Raw genomic sequence first — 27,114 nt, forward strand, 5'->3', positions numbered from 1 at the left:
AAAATTTGAAAAATTCAGGATGGTAGTAAGTATATCAAACTTACAAGGAAAACTATAACGGTTAAGTTTGCTTGAGAATTATTATTGGTAGTAGGTATAGCAGCCTAAAGTCCGTATAAAATACGAAATCCTTAGTTAACTACTTATTACTTAATTTTTTCGTAATGGCTACGGAACCCTATTTTGGTCGTGTCCGACACGCTCTTGGCCGGTTTTTTTGATTTCTTAGTTTTTTTAATTCCTAGTTCAAATATGTTTATTCATATTACTTATGATATGAGGAACATATGATAAAAATTGGGTTCTGAAATTAAAACTTTTAACATTTGATATATAAATTCATATATTAAACTGGCTTACATAAATTACAATTCTTTTGATAACACCAATTTACTAAATACTTTTATCTTTATCTAGCATGCATTCACCCTTTTAAACATCAGTCACAAAACTTGGGAAAAATATAATTTATTTAATTAATTTTTAAAAATGGTGCAACCGCATTAACAATTTTGTATTGAATACATTTTTTACTAGGTATTATCTTCCACATACTCGTACCTATAGTATATTTACATTAATTAACTGGTCAACTGTAAACTTATAATAGCTCACTATGCAAGTCTTTGTTGGTAGTTCAGTAACTTGTAAGGACTAATAAGCAAGTCTTAAAATTCATATGCTCTTAAAAAAAAAAAACTGTCCTTTGGATCCACCCTGAATTAACACGGACATATTTCTCGCAAGCAAAATAGACCAATGTCGGGTAATTATGCGAGCGTTTCAACCGCCTTATTTTCGTGGTCACATTTTTTATGAATGGGCTGTAGAATTAGGACGTCCTGTACTTCTACTAGATTAGGTAACTACATGGAAACTATAGGTAACAGATTCTTCTTCGAAAATCATACGGAATAAAAGCTCGAATAATGACCCTGTCATACAAAATAACAGCAAATATACAAGAAACTACAGAGATACTTTCAGCACAGGTATATGTAGATGAACCTTCGTAGCGGTTAGTCTTTGGTGGTCTAGCCGTTATTTAACGCCATATTTGCCGAACCTGACGTGACGTCACACTTACTTGAGCACACCCATTTCTTATAATGTTCTTAATACCTATTTAACTTAACATTTAGTGAACTACAACAAAGAAGCGTACATTTTAAAATGCAAAGGATGCCCTTACTACTAGCGTAACGTTAACTTCAAAGTCACCGGTATGTCTCTTACCTACTTTTAAAATTTGCTCATAGAGTTTAACTACAATGATAGTTGTACCTCTATATATGTATACATCAAAAAAAGTTACAATTAATTCAATGGTATTTATACATTAAAGGTGCGTGTATAGATACATAATATGAAGTTGACACTCGTAGTTCGCACTCTACACGTACTGACTCAAGTTTATATAAACCTTATTGAAACTACAACGTACCTAAAACATCAAGTACATAAAATGTACAGTATTATGTAATTTACTGCTTTAAGCTATAAAAATAATAACGTGTAACTTGGTAGGTAAATGCGCGACTTCTAGCAGAAGCAAGTATGGCCCTGGTATAATTTTCTGAAGCACAGTAGCAAAAAACAATTTACTGTTGGATTTTGAAACTGATGTGGTTTGAAAACCAGTTAAATGAACCAGGTTGTGAAAATACGAGATTCATTTATGAATATAGTTACCAAATTACTGGGAATGGTAACCACGTGGTAACGACTAGTTACGGTACGTAATACAGTTTTTTAAAACAGCAGATCAAAAAATCATGTCTATTTGTTTAACTTAAAGCGAAACATAAATTAAAGTAGTGGTAGGTACGTAACTAAGTCATAGATACTAAGGACGGTCTGATAATTAGCTCTAAGTAAGTACCTAAATAAATAATGTAACAAGTTTTTGTTAAAAATCTCATTTTTAATACAAGCTTTTTTTTGCTGGCTGACTTTTTGTTAACTAAACTTCCTTTCACAATATTTATATGTATATCAAATTTCTAGGCAATCCGACCATTAGAAATGGATCAAAACCAAATTGCGAGATTACAGAAAACAAATAATTGTTTCTACAAGTAGAGGTGAAGTTAATAAAAAAGCTTGCAAAAAATTTGAGAGTTTGAAACAGATATAGCATGAATTGATAATTTCTTAGCAAATCTTTCTAAAAGCTACAAGATGTAAAATTACGAGTAGGTAAGCGTACTGTACAATTACTGGCTTGCTATTCTATGTATACAAATAAATAAAGCGTTACACACTCACTTAAAAACTAAAGACACTTTACTTTGGTTTTTAATAGACTATTCTTAAAGTAGGTATTAATGGTCCACCTGGTTGCTCGAGGCCAGGCTCTGGTATGCATTTCTTGAATTAGATAAACATATACAGTAAGTTAAAGTATTAAGTATCACGATGTTGGCAAGGGACGGATTATCTCGAAGGCTTCACTTGTTTGTACAAATCATGTATTCAAACAAAGACTACAGTATATATAGGGAGATGTATTCAAATATCAAGACGCTACTACTTAAAGGGTAGGTACGTAATGTTATGCGCGTCGTCGTATGTCATTATAGTTTTTTTTAACATGACGTTTATTTTTGATACCTCTTATTGGATAGTAAATTATTGCATCAATCAACGTATAATACGTTTGAAATACTTAACTCACTCATTCATAAGGCACTATTTCTAAGGTAACAATATTTGTTAATTAATTACAGTCAGCCTCGGTTTCGTATTTAGTATCACTCCTATAACGAGGGCGTATGAGGATGTCAACCGTAGGTACAACTTTGTACTGTGTCAGTGCGTACTTGGGCCATTATCATTTAACACCAGCAAATAAGTAAAGTATTAAAACTTTCCACAGTCTAAGTTCAGAAACGTGCATCGTTAAGTTACATTCTTAATCTTTGGTTACTTATAAAACCACGAATGTCGAAAAGCTGACATGACGATTTGACTACCAGCAGAGATGGGTAACAATAGATTAAAATCTCGCTCTATTGACTTAGAGATCACGAAAGGTCGGTAGATGGGGACTGGTCCTATACTACGGAGTGCCAAATTCGAATTTCGTATCTTGCCGTCCCGCTGACGCTAATATTATTTTAATACGAGAGTGAGATAGACGGTAAGATACGTATTTCGATTTTCGAATTTCGAAGTAGCCCCCCGTTCAGTTGGTGAGGATAGGTGCGAGGGGTTTGGGGTCGTCGTAGTAGCGGTAGCGGGGGGTTGCGGCGGCGAGCGGCGCGTCCGCGTCGGCGTGCTGCGAGTCGCGGTGCCGGCGCAGGTCCACTTTGCGCTGGAAGGCCTTGTCGCACAGCCCGCACGAGAAGGGCTTGTAGCCCGTGTGCTTGCGCATGTGCGTGATCAGGTTAGAGCTCTGGCTGAACGCCTTCGAGCACACCACGCATTTATGGGGCTTCTCGCCTGCAACAAACGATCAATGTAAATGTGGATTCACGTGATGTAATTTCATAGCTCGACAAGTCACCGCAACGCGGTATTTAACCACTCACATGCTTTGAATTTTGAGTTGAACTCTATTCATTAACAAAATAAGAGCGTTGACAGGGGAGTCAAACGGATTAATGCAGGTGATAGGACCTTGTGCAAGGTCCGCCCGGATTCTACCACCATCTTGCTCGCTAATCCTGCCGTGAAGCAGCAGTGCTTGCACTGTTGTGTTTTGGCGTGGAGAGTAAGACCGCCGGTGAAATTACTGGCACTTGATCCCATCTTAGGCCTCTAGGTTGGCAACGCATCTGCAATACCCCTGGTGTTGCAGATGTTTATGGGCGGTGGTGATCATACCATCAGGAGACCCACTTGCTCGTTTGCCATCCAGTCTAATAATAAAAAAAAGTCTGTATTATGTTCAATTAGCCCAATCAAGAGATAATTGGCTAACTTTGGAGGAAGCCTTCACCTGTAGAGGGGTTCTTGCAGAATCTTAATAATAAACAATAAAATAATACTAACAAAAACTATATAAATAATTTAAGTACATTAGCATTATGCACAGTAATTTACATAGTAATAAATAAGGTAAAAAATGTAAACTATCCTCGTAAGGTTGCAAGAAATAAAAGGCTTTTTATTTTATTTATTACTAGCGACCCGCCCCGGCTTCGCACGGGCAAAGTAAAAAAAAAACGGCCAAGTGCGAGTCGGACTCTCGTACGAAGGGTTCCGTACCTATACAACATTAGACATTAGCATAAACCGGCAAAAAAAACACGTTTGCTGTATGGGAGCCCACCTTAAATATTTATTTAATTTTAATTTAATTATTTATTTCTTGGGCCCATACATTGCATGCCGCAACGCTCGTTTTTAGTGGGACCCATTTTAAATGGCTATGGTGAGTATTGAAAATTATTTAATACCTTATTAAGTACCTATAAGGTAAACGTACGAGTGCTCGTCACTGTCCTACTAGTTGCCATTTTAAGTTTTATACCATTTGCAACAGAGGTGACAGCAGAGCATCCTCTATTGGGCATCAGCGTGTCGAGTAGGTACTCGGACGTTTACCTTATTCTAGTTATTTATAAGATATGCAGATTTCGTGCTATCACTGCCAGGTGTATTTTTAAAAACTTATTATTTAACGAATCAAAAAAGGCCTATATAACCTACTTCAATAATCCCACCCTATAAACGATTAATTAAAGTTGAATACCTACGCAGTTCCACTTTACCTATTTAAGACAGTAAATCAGAAGCAGGTGTAGAACGCGTTGTTATACGTAATGATTCGGATTTTATATTTAATTGGCGGGTACGATGCCGTGTGGCAAGCCGCCGCGACAACGCGTAGCGTCGCATCGCCCAAATTAGGCGTCTATAAGCAAACCACTACTTGTCATTACCTCATTACCATAGTCTACTTTATTATTTATCGCGCCATTCTCAACTTGATTTAATATGCTGAATCGTTAAACTACACGGGTATTCTATTAATTTTCGTTCAGACAGCGATGAAACTCGGTTAACAGCGAATAAAATGGTGTAACGTGCCAATTAATTGCAATCGATTACAAAAAATATAAATCTAAATAATCCATGAGAAAAACGTTTAATGGGCGATCGTTTATTTATAACATTTATTGACACAATATGTTAAACGTCAACTTTAACTTAGCAACTTGAAACCAAGCAGCGTATAAGCTATAACTCAGGACATGTTAACAAAATGAACAAAATGTATTGTAAAGATAGAACAGGATTTAAGATTGGTTTTTGTCGGTAGTCGCCCTGTTGGGAGTGGTGCACGTGAAGGCCTGTGAAGGCTGGCGGCTAATTGCAGGCCGAGCCGCATTTTGGAATATTGATGATGAGGCATTTATCGGGAGGACGAGGGCCTTGTAGGGCCGCTGTAAATCATTGGGAACAGAGCAGCGATGTGACGAGACGTCTCCGGTCAAGACAAATATGTCCGTCACATTTTTTAGGTAATTCGTCTTGTTGAGTAAGTACACTGGAAGTTGTCAGTCTGTTATAAAAAATGTTTCGCTTTGATCGCTGCAGCCTCGGCTGCTACGCCAGATGGCACTAAGTACCAGCTTAGAATTTAGCTTCCAACGAGCTAGTATATGCATAAAATTCTATACATTACCTACCTAGGAGTTTCAGTTTCGGTATTTATTTTATTAGATATCCATAGAAACAAATGAACTATATTGTTTGTTTTATTTAAAGATCGATAGATATGTAGAGAAGTCTTGTGTATAAATAAATAATGTGTGTTCTGTGTTGTTTTTTTAATAATTCAGCTATATTGATGTAATCATTAATGACGCGTACACTAACTAATAGTAATATGATAACATATATACTAACTATTGCCGCGACTTCGCATGTGAAAAATGTGTTTATCACGATCCCGCTGGAACTAGGACATCAAATAGTTTTTATCCCGGAAAATGCACGGAATCGTTGTGAGATGTACTTTGGCAAAAAATCACTAAAAAGTAAGAAATAATAATTTTTGACAAAAATAGAACCGACCTTGAAAATAATTTTCTACTAGCTTGAAGTCGGTGCCTCAGCATGAGCCAGGAGGAGTGATTGAAGCCCAATATAGTACGAAGGTGAGGTAGACGATTATAGTTCCACTCCTGCTGACTCGTGCCGGCACCGACTTCAAGCTACTAGAAAATTAATTTCAAGTTTTTTGTAGTCGGTTCTATTTTTGTCACGATTTTCTAGAAAGTCCGTTAAAATACCAAAATTTTCTCCTTAGTGTAACAAATACTTTTCTGAAAACCACATCAGAATCGGTTCAGCCAAACGCGAGACAGTCGCGGACAAACATATATACATACATACATATCCGCAGATCAAATCGAGAACCTCCTTTTTTTGAAGTTGGTTAAAAAATCTACTGAAATTAATAGGACGCAGTGAAGTAAGGTTGTGTCGCGATAATATGCTACTGTCGGCTGGGGCACAATTCCAATTAGGTACTCGTCTTTCGGATTCCCTAGATAATAACTAGTGCAAAAATGGGACATACATGTAGTTTCGCTATACTTCGTTTTTTTAGCATTAGAAAGAGCGTAAACAATCTTCACAAGTCTTTTTATTGAAAAACTTAAAAAAAAAACAGTACTTAGCTATTATTTATGATACCAAAAGCATGTAAATGATCATGTCTTTGCTAATTGTTACATACTAATTAGTTATTTGTTATTCTTGTGACTTATTTGTCAAGTGTTTTTTAATAAAAACGACACGTCAAGATCGCTTACCTTCAAAGTCAAAGTCAAAGATTCGCTATAACAAGCACTCAAGAAAAATCTACCACCTTCTTTCCAATAATGCTAAAAAAACGCTCAGAAAGCTGTAATATGTTACACTCATAGATGTAGTGTAGATATAGATACATAAATTAACTAATAATTACACAGACAAATCATTTCGATTTGATTTTTTTGATTTTGATTGAATTTTCAATTGCTGAAGTTAGATAGGTACCTACTCGCGTACTGCACCAGGTAGACTACTTGTCCGCTTTTGTACATATATCTCAATGTTTGTCAATTTTGTTTGTTTATTTATTTTGTACAATAAAAGTTTACATACATACACAGGTACACATAGAAAGGATTTTTTTTTCGATTAGTGCGGGGTGTCATTTGATAGGTCTTTCAAGTATCAAATATATATGGAGCAGGTAAGCGAATAATACAATTTTTCCATCGAAAATTGGTTTGCGAATTATTAAGCTTTAATGAACCGTAAGCAGGGGTTACTTTAGGAAATTTTGGGAATACTTTGATAAACTTAAAATGGTTATAAAAACGCATATATCCATAGCACGATTGAGCAAATTAAGTAAAAAGTTAGCTAATTTATGAAGGTAGTTATTTCACTGCCACAAAATCACGACAACTAATAATAATTAGGTAACGAATTTAAAAAGAAAGCTATGATAGTTACTTCACTTTTACCGGAACCTAACGAGTGATGTCGATCAAAAAGGAGGATGGTCAGATTTTTATGGACTCTGGCCTACGAAGCAATAACGACAAGCCTTAATCATTGGAAAGGTTTTTTCATATTCTACAACTACTATTTGTTTGGCAGGAAATCTGGGTTCGCTGTGTAAAAAAAGTAATGGCAAGATAAAAAAAAAACATTGTATCAATAAGCATATTTTTATTGTTATATAATTGATTTTAGTTCTTTACAACGGTTTTTAAACGTTTTGTCATAGAAATACAATAATAAAACAATCAAATATCAAGAGTAATTCAAATAATAACTAACAAATGACAAAGGCAAAGATCAAGAAGTCTCAAGAAAGTAACCAGCGACAGTTTACAGAAACCGATAACAAAACCAGAATATACACATAGCAAAGATGGAAAAGTGCAAAACTATTTTAGACACAAAAACATGTGAAAACGCATAAAAACAAAATCAAAACAGAAAAGCATAAACGAACTTAATATCGAAAAAGCCTACTTTTTATGCAGCAATAACTTCTTTAAGAACTAAGAATAATGTAATGTGGGGCGATGGGAGACGAGTAATACTACCGAATGATGAGTAAATACAGCCTTTATTTAGTGTGCATATTGGGTGTGTGTGTGTGTGTGTGTGTGTGTGTCGCAGCACACACTACAATAAGCTATCCAGTGACATATCGCTTATCCTTAGGTATTATTGGTCATATAGGCCAATTTGCGCAGCCTCCTTTATATTAAATATTTGTCGTGTGTCCTTACTTGTTTACACTTGATGTGGGCCGATGTGCGCTTGACCGGTTTTTATTTTATTATTTTAACGAGCTCTAGTCTCTTTATACAATTTTTGAAGCTATATTGAGCCGTAACTTGGAAACTTAAAAGTAAATTTATTTGTGTGTTAGGTGGATATAAAAAATAATAAACTTTAATTTATTGTTCAATAGATTACAGCTAGCTTTTATTAAATGTGGGACTTTGTTTAACCCATAACAAACAAAAACACTCAAGTCGACAGTCTTAATTAGATATTTCAAACTGAAATGAGGTTATTGGGACTTTTATACAGCGTGTATTTTTGATACTACCTCAAACTGTAACCAGACGAAGATTTAAGTGCTGGGAACCGATATCAAAACAATTTGTTAATTTAAAATTAACTAACAGAGCGTAATTAATTTTTAAAATATTTTAGAGCAGCTAAGTATGTAATGTGCACAATAATTTGATACGAGAGAAAAACGTTTTGAGACAGCTGTCGCGTCAACAAGTGCTATGTTTTGAATAAATAACCCTCCTTCGGGCAGTCGGGTAAAAAACAAAGTAGTATCACGTTGTGTGTGATTCATTTCGTACTAATTAATTTTGTAAGGAAAATAACAAGTCTATTTTTTTACTAAAACATAATAAAATGTAATTATAAGGGCCTTCACTAACTACCCTTAAAGTTTGAGGTTGTATCAAAAATACACGCTGTATAATAAAGTTCAGAAATTCCGTACAAAACGTCCCCTTACGGTTTTGATTAGATGGTGAAGTAAGTGGGGCAAATCAATTATGGTGTTATAATTTGAATAGTTGGTTCATTTGCCTGATACTTCGAAATAGCTCATGTTTATGTAATTATTGCATTTGTAAAGTGTGAAGGACAACTTTTTTCATTAAGTAGGTACTATTACAAGTGTTTCTATAGGTATTTAAAATTGAAATCTTTCGGGTGCTGGCTAGATAATTATTTATTTCACTTTTTAGCCGACTTCAAAAAAGGAGGAGGTTAACAATTCGGTTTATTTATGTTTGTTACCTCTGAACTCCGTCATTTAGGTATGAATCGATTAGAAACTTTTTTTTCGTTCGTACAGGAATGCCTTGAATTAGGTCCCATAAGCACCAAATCAGGATCTGATGATTGAGTCTTAAGGAAATCGAAGGAACTCTTTAAATAATATTGTAGGGACACCTATGGTAATTTCGATATGTTTAGTAGTAACTCATGCATTTGCTCTTGAAAATCATCATTTGGTGAACTGTAACTGATGTTGAAGACCACATTTGACCAACGGGAGCTACTACTCAATAACAAGTACTTCACAGGTTGCATTTCAATTACTTTAAGACAGCAATTTATGCTCGTCGTAATGCATATGTTGAAATGGAACAGGTGATGAAGCAAGAGCTTTCCATAATAATGAACGTCTCTTCTCTGCATCGGAAAAAGCAATCTTTCGTAAAAGATGATGAGCAGTTGACATTAAACTACTATTGTATCTTAGATTATTTACACAAAAAGAGTTCAAAAAAAATTATAAATAAAATTAACCGACTACAAAAGCCATGAAAATAATTTTCTAACAGTCTGAAGTCGGTGCCTCAGCAAGAGCCAGCAGGAGTGATTGAAGCCCAATACATACATAGTGAATATTTAGGTGAGATAGACCTATAAATCCGCTCTTGCTATCTCGTGCTGAGGCACCGACTTCAGACTGGTAGAAAATTATTTTCATGGTTTTTTTGTAGTCGGTTCAATTTTTTGTTATAATTTTTTTGTCATTTAATTCGTAATGGACTACTATTATTATTATATGGGGTATATCATGCTTATTTTTAATATTTTTTGGATAAAGTAAGAGAACTGGCGGTAAAGAGTATTCCACTTTACTCCTATTGCAATTTAATTCCCGTAAAGGATTGCCTCCAATTTCGTAGCCGCTTCTATTCTGGAAATGAAGCTAAGCGATATAAGAAATGTTCTCGAGAGAAATTTTATGCACTCTACCTACAAAAGCGATAATTTTGAATACTGGACCTCGGCCGGTTCTATAATAATTCTGCTACACCAGATCATGCTCCTCACTGTGTTCATCGCGTTCCCTCGATGTTGCCGTTACCAGCCACTAACTGCTCGATTCATTCTGAAGCCCTTTGACTTTTGCGCAAAAACTGATATTAGGGGAGCCCCCACCACTCTTCAAGTACCTATCTGACAGCACAAAGCCTCATTTAGACGGCGCGAGAAATATTGTACCAGTTGCGGTACATTATTGTCGATGATCAACCATTTGATTTGGTGTATCGTTGATGACAACCAGATAGCAGAGTGGTTAGAACATGACTACGAAGCTTGAGGTCCCGTGTTCGATGCCTGGTCGAGGCATGTAAAAGACTAATGTCTTTTCTTGTGTATTGGCCATTTAATACCTATCTAGTTAACTATGTTTTATCTAATTAAGTATGTTTTATCCATAAAACAAGCTTTACTTACTTTGCGACTATGTAGGTTAATTGGTGGCAAGTGTCCCGTGGTACTTATATTTATTTACATATCCAGACCCACCCGGCCCCTCGATGTAAAAGAGTCAGAGTTTGGCTTGACATGTTTCGGGCTAATCGTAGCCTTCCCTCCCGGAGCACATGCCAAGCTGGTGGTGATGGTGAGTGAGTACTGACCTGTATGTATGTATGTGTGTTTCTTCATGTCTGATTTCTGATGGAACCGCTTGCCGCAGTACTGGCAAGGGTACGGCCGGGTGTCCGAGTGGATGAGCAGGTGCGTGGACAGCGTGCTGGACCGCTTGAAACACTTGCCGCACTGTTTGCACTGCAACAAAGAAGATGGCGTCACTCATAAAGGTTTACCTTAATATGTAGTCACAAGTATCTAACTGTTGTTATGTAAAGCACTTTAAGCAATCAGGTACTTTGCTCATCTGTGATCTTATAGCTACGTCTATGCAACAGTTGAGCTGCATGAAGCAGCTTCTCCACCTCCAAAGCACAAACACACACACTCCACTCCACAGTGTTGCAAAGACGTATAGCACGGGTGAGCAAAGTAATTGTTTATAGTTCATTGATATGGACTCCCGCAAAGTAACACCTGATTTAATCCATATTTAATATTATAAATGCGAAAGTGTGTGTGTTTGTGCAATTGTCTGTTTGTATGTTTCACGTCAAAACGGAGCGACGGATCGACGTGATTTTTGACATAGAGATAGTTTATGGGCCAGAGAGTGACATAGGTTACTATTTATCCCGGAAAAATGTACGACAGTACAGTTCCCAAGGGAACAGCGCCCGATAACCGAATTCCACGCGGGTGAAGCCGCGGGCAAAAGCTAGTAAATAAATAAATAAGGTAGCGTAATGTTCATTATTTCTATTAGAATCCTAGAAAAAATTACAAAACCCCTAACTACGCCAAAATACTCGTCTATTATCAAAATTACGAATAAGTGAGACCGCCTCTACCTTATTTTCTTGCTTATCTGCTCTTTGTCAGCCAAAAGGTTGTCGACCCCGGCTTAAGACACAAAATCTCATTTATTTGTGACGGAAGCTATATTATAAAATTACTGGAGTCGAAAAATAGCTCGGAACTTTGAGATCTGGAGAAACAAATTTTGGCGGTTAAATGGAGTTTTAAAGTTCACTTGGAAATTTTATTTTTTCACTGCACCAAGGTAGCAGAATTAAGAATTTGACATTAATTTCAGTTTGACACTACGTATTCCTGAGAACAAAAGCCTTGACAGACGGATGGACAGATAGGCAGACAGATGGAACAAAGTGATTTTTTAAGGTTCGGAACACTAACTTTATTTACAAGTTCCATTCATAGTGACTCTATCTCCGTCACTATATAATTACTAACTAGATTTTGGGAATTTGGCCTACAAATAGTCAATTATAATAGCTACAAACTTATTTTCAGGATTTTTTTTTAATTCCTACGGGATGGGATAAGGGATAAATAAGCGTCATGTGTGTTTAATGCAACAAGACCACACCTCCGTAATAATAATTATTGGACTTTTCAGGTAGCTACAGAAAATGGGTGATTGATTACAACAGCTAAAAATTGTTTCAGCGATAAAAAGAAAAGAGGATTATTTTAAACTAACAGCCTAGCTGTAGTTGTTATCCAACCTATTAAGGATAATTTTTAGAAGTGTACCAAAAGGCATTTCTGGAATTTCCCGTGAAGTAGAAAACCGGAGTGCACTAAAAATTTTGGCTGCGCGGACGAAGTCGCGGGCGATTGGTAGAATATGTAGTTTTTTTATAAATACATAGTAAATAATCATGTCAGGTTTTTTCCGTGCGCTGATACACAGCACATTATAAATAAGTTAATTATTTATTTGGCGAGCGCTCCGTCCGCGCCGACAGCATTCGTCAGTCGCGGCGGTGACAGCCCGCCATGTACTAATTACAGGCCGCACCCCGTCGTATTCTTTGATTTCTTCCAACAATCTATGAAACTTTTTTTCTACCCAGTAATTAATTCATATCAACGGGTTATTACTTGTATTTTACACGTAGAGAAGGAACTCGATGCCCGCCAATGTCGAATTAAAAATGATGAGGGCTTTTCACTGAAGTTCGTCCGCTATTATTAAGTCATGAATTCATCGGTAGTGTTTAAGTCTAACTCAAATAGATTTTTCGGATTTTTAGTGGGATTAAAAAACATTGCGCAAGTATATTAAAGCTTCGTAAGTACCTAGTTTGACAATGGGGAGTGGATGAAAAGCTCATATCAACTTCTATGGGCGTATACATTAGATAAGATTTTTATAAAAATATGGCTCTGTCCGTTGGAGGACAATTTTGTCAGTGTCTAGTAGGTGTTGCCGTTGTACGGTAGAAAAATTCTAGAAAAACCGGGCGTACACATGAAAAACAGGGTCGGTATTCGGTCCGCAGGTACTAATACTCTTTGTCGGCCCGGTAAAGAGGTCAGCTGTCAAAACGATCTAGTCAAAGACACATACCTAAATTCTTTTTTAATGTTTTTTATTCTGGACTAAGGAACAACCCGTAACCGACCGGACTGTCGTAATTTGACGGTAAAGAAAACTTTCATTTTTTAAAATTAATTGATGCTACTTACAAATCTGTTTTTATCTTCTGTTAATTACAAAGGTTATTCCTATTGATATAAAAAGTTTCAAGCGTTTCAAAATTTTTCAGACATTCCCCATTGTTTTCAATTGGGTGATGTTTACATGTTTTCATAGTCACGTACCTAAGTAGAACAAATTCGACTGAGTTGCGTCATGTTTCTAACCGGTGCTATACTCAAATGAATATAAATTCTTAGCAAACAAATTCCTGCCCGTGTTACTACCGAATTGTTCGTTCTGTAATAGACAAAAGCTTTTCTTTAGATTTATTTGAACAGATGTATTCGGTATGCCATGGAATAATTTTGTCATTTTACTGGTGTTTGCTCAAACCTCATTCTTGTGAAATAAATCCGGATCTCGTGGTGGTGTTTCGTTGTGTTGTACTTAGCTTTTAAAATTGTTCTTATGAATAACGTTTTTATTTTAATTAAGGCTGTTCAATTTAAACGTCGTCACCGTAGTTAACCTCTTTGTTACCACTACCACTTATACTAAATATATTCTACTTGTTAGGTAGAGTAAGTAAAGGCTTTAATATTAAGGTGCCTATGTCATATCACGGAGGTGCCAAAATCTCATAAAACCCGAGTCTATAATCATCAGATTGCCAAGATTACGTACATGTTTTATAAACGTGTGAAACTTTAATCAGAAATCGATGAAGCCGCTAGCTTTGTTAGCTTGATTGCGTTAATGATTGGTGTAATGAGCGAGTTGCGGGTTATAATCGGGCGGTTAGCGGGGAGGCTCGGGCGCAGGCGCGGGCGCGGGTGACAGTTGGCAGGGCAGCTGCCTGCGCTCGCGCTTCACAAAAACTGTTACTTTTTTGGTCGCCTTTTTATGCAGTCGATGCACTCTTATAAACAACACAGGTGCTAGGGGATGAATGTCCACATATGGTTAAGTATAGTTTTATACACTCAATCGGATTCCTTCGATGAGTACAGTTACAGGTACGTGTTATTTTAACCGTTAGGTTTGATTTTTAACCGAAATAAAAAAAAGGGGTTCTCAGTGTGTCCTGTATTCAGACGACCAGATGGCCTAGTGGTTAGAGAACCTGACTACGAAGCTTGAGGTCCCGGGTTCGATTCCCGTGTCGGGGCAGATATTTGTATGAAAAATATGAATGTTTGTTCTCGGGTCTTGGGTGTTTAATATGTTATTTATTTATATCAGTTATGTATTGGTACGAGTATTACAGTAGTTTACGGTCGGCTTTGTGTTCGAGCTCGCCTCGCCTTCAGAAGGAGTCACGGATTGGCTCAAAATTTGCCGCGTATTTGTCGACTATTAATGCATATAAACTGTGTACCTATTTTAACAATGACGATATATTGAAATAAATTGTGAACAATGAATAAACTAAATATCTACTGTTTCAACCGATCATAACAGACATCTATTGTTTAGCTGTAAATAACCTACCTACTCATCAGTTCTTACTGGATAAACCCCTTCCCCCTCATTTAGTATCTCTACCATACCTAAGGCACGCTCTATCACTTTGTTCTACAGCAAGTGTTAATTGATTAAGTGCCTCGTTAGGCGGCAATGAGAGGCACGCGAGTGCCACGCGCTGCTCGCAGCGCGGGCGCCTCGCAGCCACGCGCACGCGCCGCTACATCCTACTAATATTATAAGTGTTTGTGTGTTACTTTTTCACGCTGAAACGGCTAGGTTGATTTGGGTTGTATATGTATATAGCTATTTAGTATCAAAAATAAAATAGGTACTTTTATTCGGCATCCGAATAATAGGTATAAACGCGTAAAATCCCGAAATATGAACCGCTAAGTCTATACCTTCCGCCGCCTAACTTTGCCTAAAAGTTCATTGCCACGACTAGTACCACACAAAATCTATAAAGGTATAATTCCAATAATTGAATAGGTACTATACCGTTAAGCGATTCGAACACAATCCGGGAGTAACGTAAAGACGTCGCATAAAAAATGTATCTTTAAAACGCGTCAAAACTGAGTATTAAGTAATGAACTTTGAGGCAGATTTATATTGCGCGTGGTATAGGGACAGCGTTTTAAACGGGTGCAAAAGTAAATGCAGGTGAGACCACAATGTAATTTTTAGGTATTTCCGGAATTTTAATTCAACTGCTAGATCTAGTGGTTTGCGAGAGCGAAGCCGCGGGTAAAGGCTAGTAGTACGGACTAATACGAGCTTTCACGCTCATGTATAATGTCAATGTGGCAAAAGGACAAACAAATATTTAGTTAACATAAGTTTAACACTTAATTTTGGTTAATGGGGTAAATTTTTGCATGCGTATTCTGACGGGTCGGCTCCGTATATCGAGCTGAGCGCTGCATACTCAGCGCCGCGCGCCGAATGAATGCCGCCACTTAATTTAATGATAAAGTGTGGAACATAGTGAGTGGCGTTGAAACATGTTTATCGGCGTATGACACAAGGTAATTATTCCTCCAATTATATTCCGCTTCGCTGTGATATTAAAACTTGGAATTTTGATTAAAACCGATGCGGATTTTTAAAATGGCAACGTAGAAAAAACGAAAAGTACAAAAACGAGAAGACGAGCTATTGGTGGCCGCAGCAGCGCGACTCGTTCCGTGCACGACTACTTATTAAGACAAGGGCAGTTTTTTGCTATTTGATTTGTTAAAGAGGCTAAAACGGGCTACTGGTTTGCTATTTAAAAACACTTCGAACGGAAACTGGACAGTTACTTTACTGGTTATTCTGGACCCACAGGATGTGTGTTTGCTGATTTCAAAGCTGCCCACTGATGATTTTGTGCGACTAAAGCAAAATAATTGGGCGTCTGCAGAGTAATTACACGAATAGGTACATGACATTAATTGACAAATTATGCCTATTTTATACATATTAAATATAACGAAGTATAAATTTGTGAAAATTATGAACATTAACATAGAAATAGGGTTGGTATAAATAATACTGTAGGACCAAAATAGGCAAATAGTGGACAGTTCTAAAATCATAAGTTATAATTTTAAAACTTTCGCCTATTATAATTTATAACTAGGTACCAGCACAGAATAAGTAATAGTACAAATACCAGGTTCTATACAACCCTCTATGTAGTAATAATTTATTCATTCATTCAATTCAAACAATATTGTTTCTCCACTAGGTGTAAATCACAAGTCTTACCTGAAAGGACTTTTCGGTCCGATTTTCACTTTTACTGATGAGAGAGAAGCTGTGGTCGGTTGGTGGTTGAAGCATGGGGTAGGAGAGGAGCGAGGGCGCCGACGGACAGCGGCAGGGGTCAGCGCTGGGCGGGCGCTCGTCGGGGCTGCGGCTGCGCTTGACCAGCTCCAGCGGCGCCTCGTCCTGGCGCCCCGGGGCCCCCGGGGACCCCGCGCCGGGTCCTCGCTCGCGCTCGCACGCGCTACCCGGCGACCAGATCTGCCTGTTCTTCGTTGATAGGTTTAGCGGCAGCTCCTCCTCGTCATCTGCAAAAAAAGATCTCGTTAGCGACCGTTCTTCACGGTAGTTTGGATAAAGTCAACAGAGTCACAGCGGACGTCTGTAAGGCGAACAAATCACTTCAGGTGTGCAATGTTTGTAGATTAACTGCGTCATAGTAGGTAAAGTAATATTTTTTTTTATAGAATATAATAGAATAGAATATATTTGAAGTCACATTTTTAACGTTCTGTTTAACACACAATAATATTTTTACGTGGAAACTGTGGTGACCCATTCTGTATTATTGCACAAGTAAATATTTAAGCGAATGAACGACGTTCATTTGATTTTGTATAGTGGTAGGTATGTAAGTACAGGTCATTACAAGTAGAGTTTTTATTAAAATTTAACTTTACTTTTACATGTGGACTAACCATAATTAATTTCTAAGAAAAATAAGTATAAAAATAAATCTAAGTTTATCGTATTTAATTATAACGTTTAAAATTAGTGAGTGCACCTTCTTAAAGTAAAAGTTGCATGTGGTAGGACCTTGTCCGGGCGGATTGCTACCACCATCTTGCTTGCTAATCCTGCCGTAAAGCAGCAGTGCTTGCAGTGTTGCGTTTCGGCGTCGAGAGTAAGAGAGCCGGTGAAATTACTGGCACTTGAGGTATCCCATCTTAGGCCTCTAGGTTGGCAACGCATCTGCAATCCCCCTGGTGTTGCAGGTGTCTATGGGCGGTGGTGATCTCTTACCATCAGGAGACCCACTTGCTCGTTTGCCATCCAGTCGAAAACGGCTATGAGTCAAAATTCACATCCACATCGAGGTTACAACGCGGCTTTTGTTGTTGCGGAAGTTTGCGCGTTTTTGGATATCAAAGGTATACGATCCAAAAATGGCTTGAGATTCCACTAAGTACTTCATAGACGAAAATCGAGTATAAGATAAAAGTCAGCGTCCCAATAGTTGGCATATTTCATTATAATTATGTTATTACATTAGCAACAGCGGGGTGTCATTTATTGGGCTTGGGTAGTAGCGTTGAACACTCGGACGTTTGCTTCAGATGATGTGAATTGTAAATTCGATGGCAACGCAATGATGTTGACAGTGTACCATCAATAATAATATTGTTTTATTAATTTTCCTTTTTAACTTCCGATGCAAAAAAAGGGTGCTATGAGTTTGACCGCTATGTGTGTCTGTCTGTGGCACCGTAGCTCTTAAACGGGTGGATCGATTTGAATGCGTTTTTTTTTTCATTTGAAAGCAGGTTTCTAGCAATGGTTTTGTTTTATCAAAATCGGTTTAGCTGTTTTTGAGATATTGACCTTTGAAGTGATAAAGTCGGGGTTTTCCATCTTTTTGTTGCTTAGGTTATGCTTATTTAAATTGGCCACACTTAAAATTATTTTAACAGATATCAATATGAAAATATACACATTTTAAAGAGGACATTCGTCACAGCGAAAAATAACACATACATACATACATTAATGTCAATCCATTTCAGAAAGTACGTCCAAAGGTGAAATAAAAGTTATGTCAATAATATTTCATCACAAGAAGGAGCACCTGAACAATTAAAAAAACATTTCAAAGGTTACCTATAATGTGATTTCACGTGTTGAACATGCTAGCCGCCAAAATGCACAACATTTTAAAACTGCATTGTGAACACGTTATGCTTTATTTTATCTACTACCTATAAGACAAAATAAATTATGATAGAAGTATTTCATTTTAAATTACTGCCTATCAATTTAAATAGTCAGGTAATGCACCTTAACTTAGGTGATTTTAACCAGTGTTATTCGTTATCTGGAATGCTCAGTCGTTACGAGCGCAGATATTGAAATAAGTTGCCGAGTTGCTTGTAGGCATCCGTTTGTTTTTCCTCGCCGGGTTCCGTGGTGTTCCGTCGCGAAGGTAAACGACATGTAAACGACTACGTACATATCGGCGCACGAGTTATTAATCAGCACTTTACACTGATAGCTATTCTAATGAGGCTTGCGTACAGAAAGAGGAAGCCTTGTAAGGAGGCCGAAACGTACGGTACAGGTTTTTGACTGTTTAAGGGATTTGGGTTAGATAAGCAAATTGATTCGTGTTGAAAGTTGACGACGTAGTTAGTGTAGTGTGGTTAGTATTTATATTTTACATTGTATTGTTCTCTGTTTTATTTTCAGGCGAGATAATAGAAATGAATATATGTTTAAGTATTGATAGACAGCAAACAAAGTACATATATGAATATTACATACAAGATACGCGCGAAAAACAATACCACTCCTTGCAGTCGGGTAAAAATATGTTTTGTTAAAATCAATTTTGAATACAATCTTTTTGCGGACAGTACCTACCTGCATTTTCATTCAACTTACGTTGACATACCAATTTCCAGTCAATCCGACCTGGTAGGTTCTTCGATACGGTTACAAGTGGACATAACTTCTATCTCCGTTTCATCGTGTCTAAGTTTGCCACATCTTTGAATAATTGAGTTGTCGACACCACTAAGCAATACTTCCAATGCACAATTCTAATAAAATGACAGTTTAACTTTCAATATTAATTAGATACTAGTTGTCTTAAAATAAATGATTAGTCAATTGAGCAGACAACTAAGTGACACCACATATTGCTGTTGCTCTACACAAGAGGAACCGCGTTTTGATAGCCCATAAAAATTATGTCAATTGTAGGTGCCAAGTGCTATTTTTCCCACAAAGGAAGATAAACATAATTTTGATCTGCTCTGTTATCTTGATAACAGTGCGTTAAAAATTTATTTATTTATTAATTTATTTATTTGTTGGTAATAACGTTTACATGACATTACAGTAATGACCAATTCATATCATGAAACTTAGACTAACGATGAAAGATTATTGTTACGGGTAAACACTAATAGGTAACAAACAAATTATATTGGAACAGTAGAACATCTATCGTCCCTCGCCTCACAGTACCGCAAGCATTCAGTACAAAAATAGGTCTACTTCTCGTATCTACGAGTATTATACTTACCTATATCTCACCATTTCGCAAGCTAGTCGATACTATAGGTAATTTCAATAGTATGATACCATTAGTTGACGCCAGTAAGCTTTATGAGGTCGATAATAGTGTCACATGATTTGCATGTAGCATCAAGTTTTAGAACTTGATTACTTTTAATCATCCCTAATATCTGGCTTCACCGCTCTCTGACAAGTTCCTTATATTTCGTGAGACAGATGTCTACAATCCAGTACCTTTTAATCCAAACAAAATAAACACTTTTCATATATCATATAATATGCTACATATAACATCACGAAGTTATGATACAGTTGGTGAAGGGTCCTTAGTTTTTCAACGGTCAGTCATTAATTTATTAGGGTCTGACCACACCAATCGATCGACCATCAATCGATATCAATCCAGTGATCGAATGGTGTGGTAGGTTTGCTGATCTTCAGATACTGGTTAATAAACGATTGATCGACAGACAATCGATGCTACGAGTACTGTTCGACGTCAATAGATTGGTGTGGTTTGGCTGATTGACGGACACCGGTCGATAGAGGATTAATCGATTGGTGTAGTAGAAACTGTCGCTCGACATCGACCAATCCATTGTACCATCGACTGATGGCATCGATCGACGATCATACCTTCTCGAGGCGGGGTGTGCCTCGTGTCGAGGCGCGCGCGTGGGTGCGGCGGCGAGCGCGGCAGCAGCAGCGGCCACACGCTGCCGCCGCCGTACAGCGCGCCCAGCCCGCTGCAGTACATCAGCGCGCCCAGCTCTGCCCACGAGAGGTTAACATCAAGCAAGGCCCACGCTACCAGGACGTAATAGAGATGTTCGTAATCGAGAAGAAAGAGTCGAAGAAACAAGGTTACTATATAAAAAAAATATCTCATCATCATCATATATGAGCCGTAGGACATCCACTGTTTTGACGACCGGATGGCCAAGTGGTTAGAGAACCTGACTACGAAGCTTGTTCGATTCCCGGCCGGGGCAGATATTTGTATAAACAATACGAATGTTTGTTCTCGGGTCTTGGATGTTTATTACATATGTATTTAAGTATATATTTATCTATATAAGTATGTTTATCCGTTGCCTAGTACCCATAGTACAAGCTTTGCTTAGTTTGGGACTAGGTCAATTGGTGTTTGGTGTAGGGTTTATTATTATTATTACTGTTGGACATAGGCCTCCCTCGTAGACCTACAGTTGCTTCGGTGGTAGGCGATGTCGCGGCTTTAACCAGGTAAATTGTCGCGCGTTGTCGACACTTTCATAAACTATATTTATCAATCCATACTATACTTACTATCCATACTAATATTATAAATGCGAAAGTGTGTTTGTATGTTTATGTGTTTGTCCGTCTTTCACGCCGTAACGGAGCGAGGGATCGACGTGATTTTTGGCATAAAATACATAGGCTACTTTTTATTCCGGAAAAATGCACAGTTCCCGAGGGAACAGCGCACGATAACCGACTACCACGCGGGCGGAGCCCCGGGCAAAAGCTAGTAGTGTGTGTGTGTGATTATATTTATAAAATATAATTTATGAAAGTGTCGACAACGCGCTTAGAATTTATTTACCTACTATATATTTATAAATCATACCTGTAGCCCTAGCATACTGCTTCAAAGCTCTCCCTGCTATCTCTATGTCCCCGAACTGCAGCAGATGCTGCGGCAAGGGCGAGGGCGGCGGCGAGCGCGGCGACGCGGGCGACGGCGGGGAGAGGCTGCGCTCGGGGGAGGGGTAGCGGTGCGCCGGCGGCGGCGACGACAGCTGGAACTGCTCCGCCAGCCGCGACAGCAGCACGTGCCTGGACATCCTGGGACAAAGGGAACATACTGAATACTTTGAGCTCTACAATTTCAAGAGCGGATCCAGGACAGGGGTCAAGGAGGTCATAATCAGCACAGAAGACAGACCAGGATACACACACAGAAGAGGAGAACTGATTTTGTAAATCTATCTAAATAAATTAAAATTAATCGTAAAATGTGTTGCTAAGCGCAAACCTCGGGAATGGCTGTACCGATTTCGCTAATTCTTTTTTTGTTGTGTTTGTTATTGTTAGGAGAAGGTTTTTATGAAAGAAAATTTGGAAGAATTACAACGGGGGCAAAGCCGCGGGCAACAGCTAGTTAGTAATGTTAATGTACAAAGAATAAATTTCAATTGCAATGCGATAAAATGGCTAGAATTTGACCGCCGCTTGATCCACCCTTAACTATCTCTCGTCTCTCATCCAAAAAGAGAAGATATAAAATGTGTTGTAAGCATAAGCAATCACAAAAATTTTACACACCTCATCGTCGACATCGTTTACACGTCTCATTACGAGGGCTGCCTTTTAAGTTCTTTCGTTTGCAAACCTCCCGTGATTATTAAATAGTACATTGTGTCTTAAGGGCGGTAAATAAGGAATTACGAACGAGAGTCTATTAGAAGCCCGAAGTCCAAGACTGAGGGCTTTAATGAGTCGATGTTCGTAATTCTAGTACCGCCCGTGCGACATACAATGTTTTTCATCACATTTGCGAGTATTTTTTTTATTTCTAAAAGAAAAAATATAATTGTTCCAAATATTGGCGATACCTTAGGCTGCACTCTTGGCAGCGCTGCCTGCCCTCCCCCTTTCGCAGCATGTGCCTGAGCCGCGTGTGCATGTGGTCCTGCAGCAGCGCGCGCAGCGCCATCAGTACGGGCACTGACTCATTTACCGACCTTGGGCTTCATGACAAGAAAATTTGTACGCGCAATGACTCATTTACCGACCACGGGCTTCATGACAAGCACATTAAGGTCGAGGGTTGTATTTGGGGGGTTGCAACCAAGGTAGCCTGCATGTTACGACACTGTTTACGAGCAAGTGTGATGAAAAAAAACTAGTATCATCTTAAAATATTTGAATTTAGAAAGCGTCTTCAGTGCTTTGAAGAGCTGACTACGGTTTTTAATAATAAAGCACCATGCGTCCGAATTGTGGAACGCTGGTATTTAGAATGTTTACGTGGTTGCTCTAGTCTGAGTGATAGACACCGTGCAGGCCGACCAAAAATAGTCGTAACCCAGGAGAACATTGATGCTGTACGGCAACTGATCGTCGAAGATCGCCATGCGACATACCGTGAGGTAGAACCTTCATCAAGCATTTCAGGGACTAGTGTTCAAAATATTTTGCATGATCACTTAGGCATAAAAAAAATATATCACGCAGGACATTTCCTTAGTGAAGACCAAAAAATGGCTCGCGTTAGATGGTGTCGTAAATCTCTGCGGCAATTCAACCGAGGAGACTCTAACACGTTTATGACATTATCAGTGGTGACGAATCTTGGATATATGCCTACAATCCGGATTCTAATCAGCAGTCGACAGTTTGGGTATTTAAGTAATCGGCGAGTTCCGGAAAAATAACCCAAGACGTTGTACTCGTATAGTACTGCACCACGATAATGGAAGCTCACACACCGCCCTTCAGACAATTGCGTTTTTAAAAGAGCAAAACGTCGAAAATCTGGAACACGCGCCGTACAGGCCAGACTTAAGCCCTAATGATTTCTTCACTTTTCTAAAAATCAAGCAACAACTTCATGGTCAACGGTACCGGACGCCTGAAGAAGCGGTTAAGGCATACAAAACGGCCATTTTGGAGACCCACTTCGGACTGGAATAAATGTTTCGAAAACTGGTTCGATCGAATGAAAAAGTATATTACATATCACGGTGATTACTTTAAAAACAATAAATACCATTTAACTCTTAAATTGTCTTTAGTTTTTCCAAACGACACAACTTAAAAGCCAGCCCTCGTAATGACGGAAAACCTGCGAATATTAAGACTGTAAAAGATTCTTAATAAGTTCCATTTAAGAAATCGCCGATGATAGATGAAGCCTAAGGTATGGTCGTGTACCCTCGTCATTTTCTATCTAGATATAGATAGCTAAAAGTAGAGTCGATATAACTAATTTTAATAATGCTAATTTTAATAAATTCAATGAAACTAATGTTAATCTGGCTAAGGTAATATTTCACCTATCTACCCACGAAACGAAAACGGATAAGAGAACAACAATTGGATTAATGAACAAAAGCCAATCATGTTTGCGCTTAGATTGATGAGCAGGATTATAATTGGAGTATTCTTTTTCATTGACCACATGACATGCATAGCATCAAAACCCATTTATCAAGATTTCACAGGCATTAGTGAGCGATTCTAAAGTGGCGATATCGGGCGTAGTTTTCACGTGACCGACGTCATTACGCGGGCGTCTATTTGTTGACACCGCTCGCCCTGATTAATCCATTCGCTTGTATGTTGACAGCGAATCGCATTAAAAGCTCAATCAAGTAAATGTAGAATCAGAATAATGGAACGTCGCGGCGCCCTCTGCGTACGCGCATTAATAATGCACACTTCAGTAAAAACAATCTTCATTAAACTAACACACATTAGCTACCCATTTGCGCGATGAGCACCGTAGGTACGTAAGCTCAATTTACGAGAAACTACAGTTATTTTCATTACAAATTATCATAACATTATCATACCTCCGTATCAAACTGTCAAAACAAATCAAAAATAATGACTGCCAGCAATGATTTGCCAAATTTTCTAATTATAGTAATGTGGCTACAGATATAAAGCGTTATGTGAGTTAATCGCTTCTAGCGACCGTGGGCTTGCTAAGTAGTGAGTTTCTGATAATGATCTTATTTATAAAGCAATTGTGTAATTTCATTTTCTTGCCCATACAAAGGGGCAATTGATTGGAACTATTACAGCTAATTGGCTATAGTGATGTCATGCGAGGGTCGTGTGTCGCAATTTTTTGTTTCAATAACGCACGTCTTCATTAGGTATCGCGGGCGGAGACCGCGCCGGCTGCTTCAATTTTTTCCCGCCGCGTGCCCGCTGGGAATCCGCGCAAGTGTTGGGAAAATCAATTTGCGCAAATTAGTAGCTCTTGCCAGCGCCTTCCACCTTGCTTTATTTGAACAGGCGGTAAGGCAGGACGATGCTCGAATGCCCTACATGTTCACCTGAACAACAAATTATACATTTGCTGCACATAGCTACAAATTTTTTGTAAGGCTACTTTTAATATTACCTATATTATTAGCCTTATTTTTTTATGACGATTTCAAGGATTTAACTTGATCCGATTTTTGTTAATAGAGGTTATTAGAGATTGGTAGAGATTGACTATTAAAAAACGATAACTTTTATTAAGCATTGAAACATGAATTATGATCTTGTGGTAGAAATCCAGGCTTGTCGATAAATTTTTACCAACGTATACCTATGCAATTATGCGACCATGAATTGTGATGCCATCGATTTAAACTACTTTTTCAGATTACCGTACGGTAAATGAAGTACGGGGAAGGCAAATGTCACAACATGAAGGAATGAGTCTCAATTATCCAGTCCGACATTTATTTTGCAGCGTATGATTTCGCACTAATGGGATGTACTTAGCAGACTATGAAGCCTGAATTAATAATAAACTGAAGACAGTCTGCGTTATGCTTGAGGCTACCCATTTTATCCGTAAACATAATATTCATTCAATCACAATCGTACCTATAATCAGTTATTCATTACTGTATTATGATTGTATTGATTTTATTAGAATCAAAGCTGAACCAGAGCGAAATCTTGGGTAAGTTTATATTTTAACATTTTGTTTTATTATTATTAGTTCAGGTTATATACCATGTACATATTTGTAATGTTTTATTGAAATAACTTTTTTGGTCTACATAGGGCTTGTTTCTTGAATATGTGCTTGCCAAAATGCGGTAAAGGCTTGATTTTTGCGTAAACAAAGTTAACCCGCAAAGGCTAATTAATGGAACCTACGTACTTACTAACTTAAAACCTTCAGAAAAAGATCTCTTCACAATACGATATCTATTGGACGTGCCTGCCTCTGTCATAAACTCATATCACATATGAAACGGAAACGATAGCTAATTACAGAAAAGGGGTAGAAAAAGTGGAAAGAAAGTAAAGGATCAAAGCAGCTGACATAACATTTATAAAGCACCAGTTTTTAGCAATACAAGACAGTGACAGACAAAAAAGCTTCTTAAAAAACAACTTCAAAGAACATAATCATAGACAATATAAAATAACTATTTACAACTCCAACAACATATATATGTCATAGAGTCATAAACGTAATTTGAGCCATTTCATAATATTATACATAATCATCATGTTTCATTTGATTTAATACTACATATTTCGAAAAACTGCTTCTTTAACTTATGCGTTAATTACAATACACTAACCCCCTTATTCATAAAACTTAACAAGCCTATGTTAACTAACAAATGCTTTGTCCCTTTCTAACAAATACAAATGTCGAAGTAACAGATAAGGACAAACGAATTTTAGCGGCATTTTAACTAAAATAGGTTTGATTGTCGTTTATGAATAAGGGGGTAAGTATTTATTTATTTATGACTCAATAAGCACAAATAGATTTATAAACCAACATAGACATAAAAAAAATCGTCTAATTGTGACTTCTAAAAAGAAACCTCACGCCTTGCTTATAATTAAGCATATTGTACAGGCTTAAATAAGCCATTGCGTTTATTTTTGGTTGATTCATGCAAAAAAGGTGACTAAATAGTCACGCCACATGCTCCGATTTACAACTTTAAACAAAAGCAACTAAATATTTAGTTAGGTACAATTTTTGCCAAAATTTAAACACACCTTGATTTCAAAGATGACAAGGTACTTAAATAGCAACGGAGAAAAAGTATAAAGCCTGCTCAATGATCGATTTCTAGGTAAGGTATTTAATGAGTAAAATAACTAAGGCTAGGTAATTAGATACCGTATATCAATGTAAATTACAAAGGCTCCATCAGCTATCGATTCATGCTTTAATGTCTTTGTCATTGGAAAAGTTGCCTAGTTCGACGTATAATAATTATTAGCAATAACATGTAAAGAAATTCACCAGATTAACTTCACTTTTCAAATGTATTACGAATAAACTGTAAACTTATTTGGGCGGGCGGACTTACCTCTATCGGGCGGGAATCAGAAAACTATTTGCTATCGCACTCACTAGAATCCACTACTCTTTTTAAAACTATTCCGATTTAAAACTATTTCAACTGTCTGCACCAGTTACTCATGTTTTTTTGAAAGTGATCGTAAGTTCGTAAGTAGCGACGGGAGTGCACTCGGGCACACGCGCGGCTGGAGCGGTGCGTTGCGTGCGG

The 27,114-nt window shown here is 37.7% G+C and overlaps 1 protein-coding gene across 2 annotated transcripts; it reads right to left on the bottom strand.

The window, feature by feature from the left end:
• Nucleotides 1–357: 357 nt before the first annotated feature.
• On the bottom strand, nucleotides 358–27,114 carry LOC141426237 (uncharacterized). 2 transcript variants are annotated; one of them, XM_074085085.1, is made up of 6 exons: nucleotides 26,914–27,114; nucleotides 21,465–21,682; nucleotides 20,489–20,623; nucleotides 16,559–16,863; nucleotides 10,938–11,088; nucleotides 358–3,444 (listed from the first exon to the last, which is right to left on the bottom strand). In XM_074085085.1, the coding sequence occupies exons 2-6, from the start codon at nucleotides 21,679–21,681 to the stop codon at nucleotides 3,188–3,190; spliced, it is 1,065 nt and encodes a 354-aa protein (XP_073941186.1). In that variant the 5' UTR covers nucleotide 21,682; nucleotides 26,914–27,114; the 3' UTR covers nucleotides 358–3,187. The 2 variants fall into 2 exon arrangements, with proteins under 2 accessions (XP_073941186.1, XP_073941187.1); XM_074085086.1 differs by lacking the exon at nucleotides 26,914–27,114 and adding an exon at nucleotides 25,738–25,855.

The sequence above is a fragment of the Choristoneura fumiferana genome, chromosome 3, assembly GCF_025370935.1.
Source record: "Choristoneura fumiferana chromosome 3, NRCan_CFum_1, whole genome shotgun sequence".
In the NCBI taxonomy this organism is placed as follows: Eukaryota; Metazoa; Arthropoda; class Insecta; order Lepidoptera; family Tortricidae; genus Choristoneura; species Choristoneura fumiferana.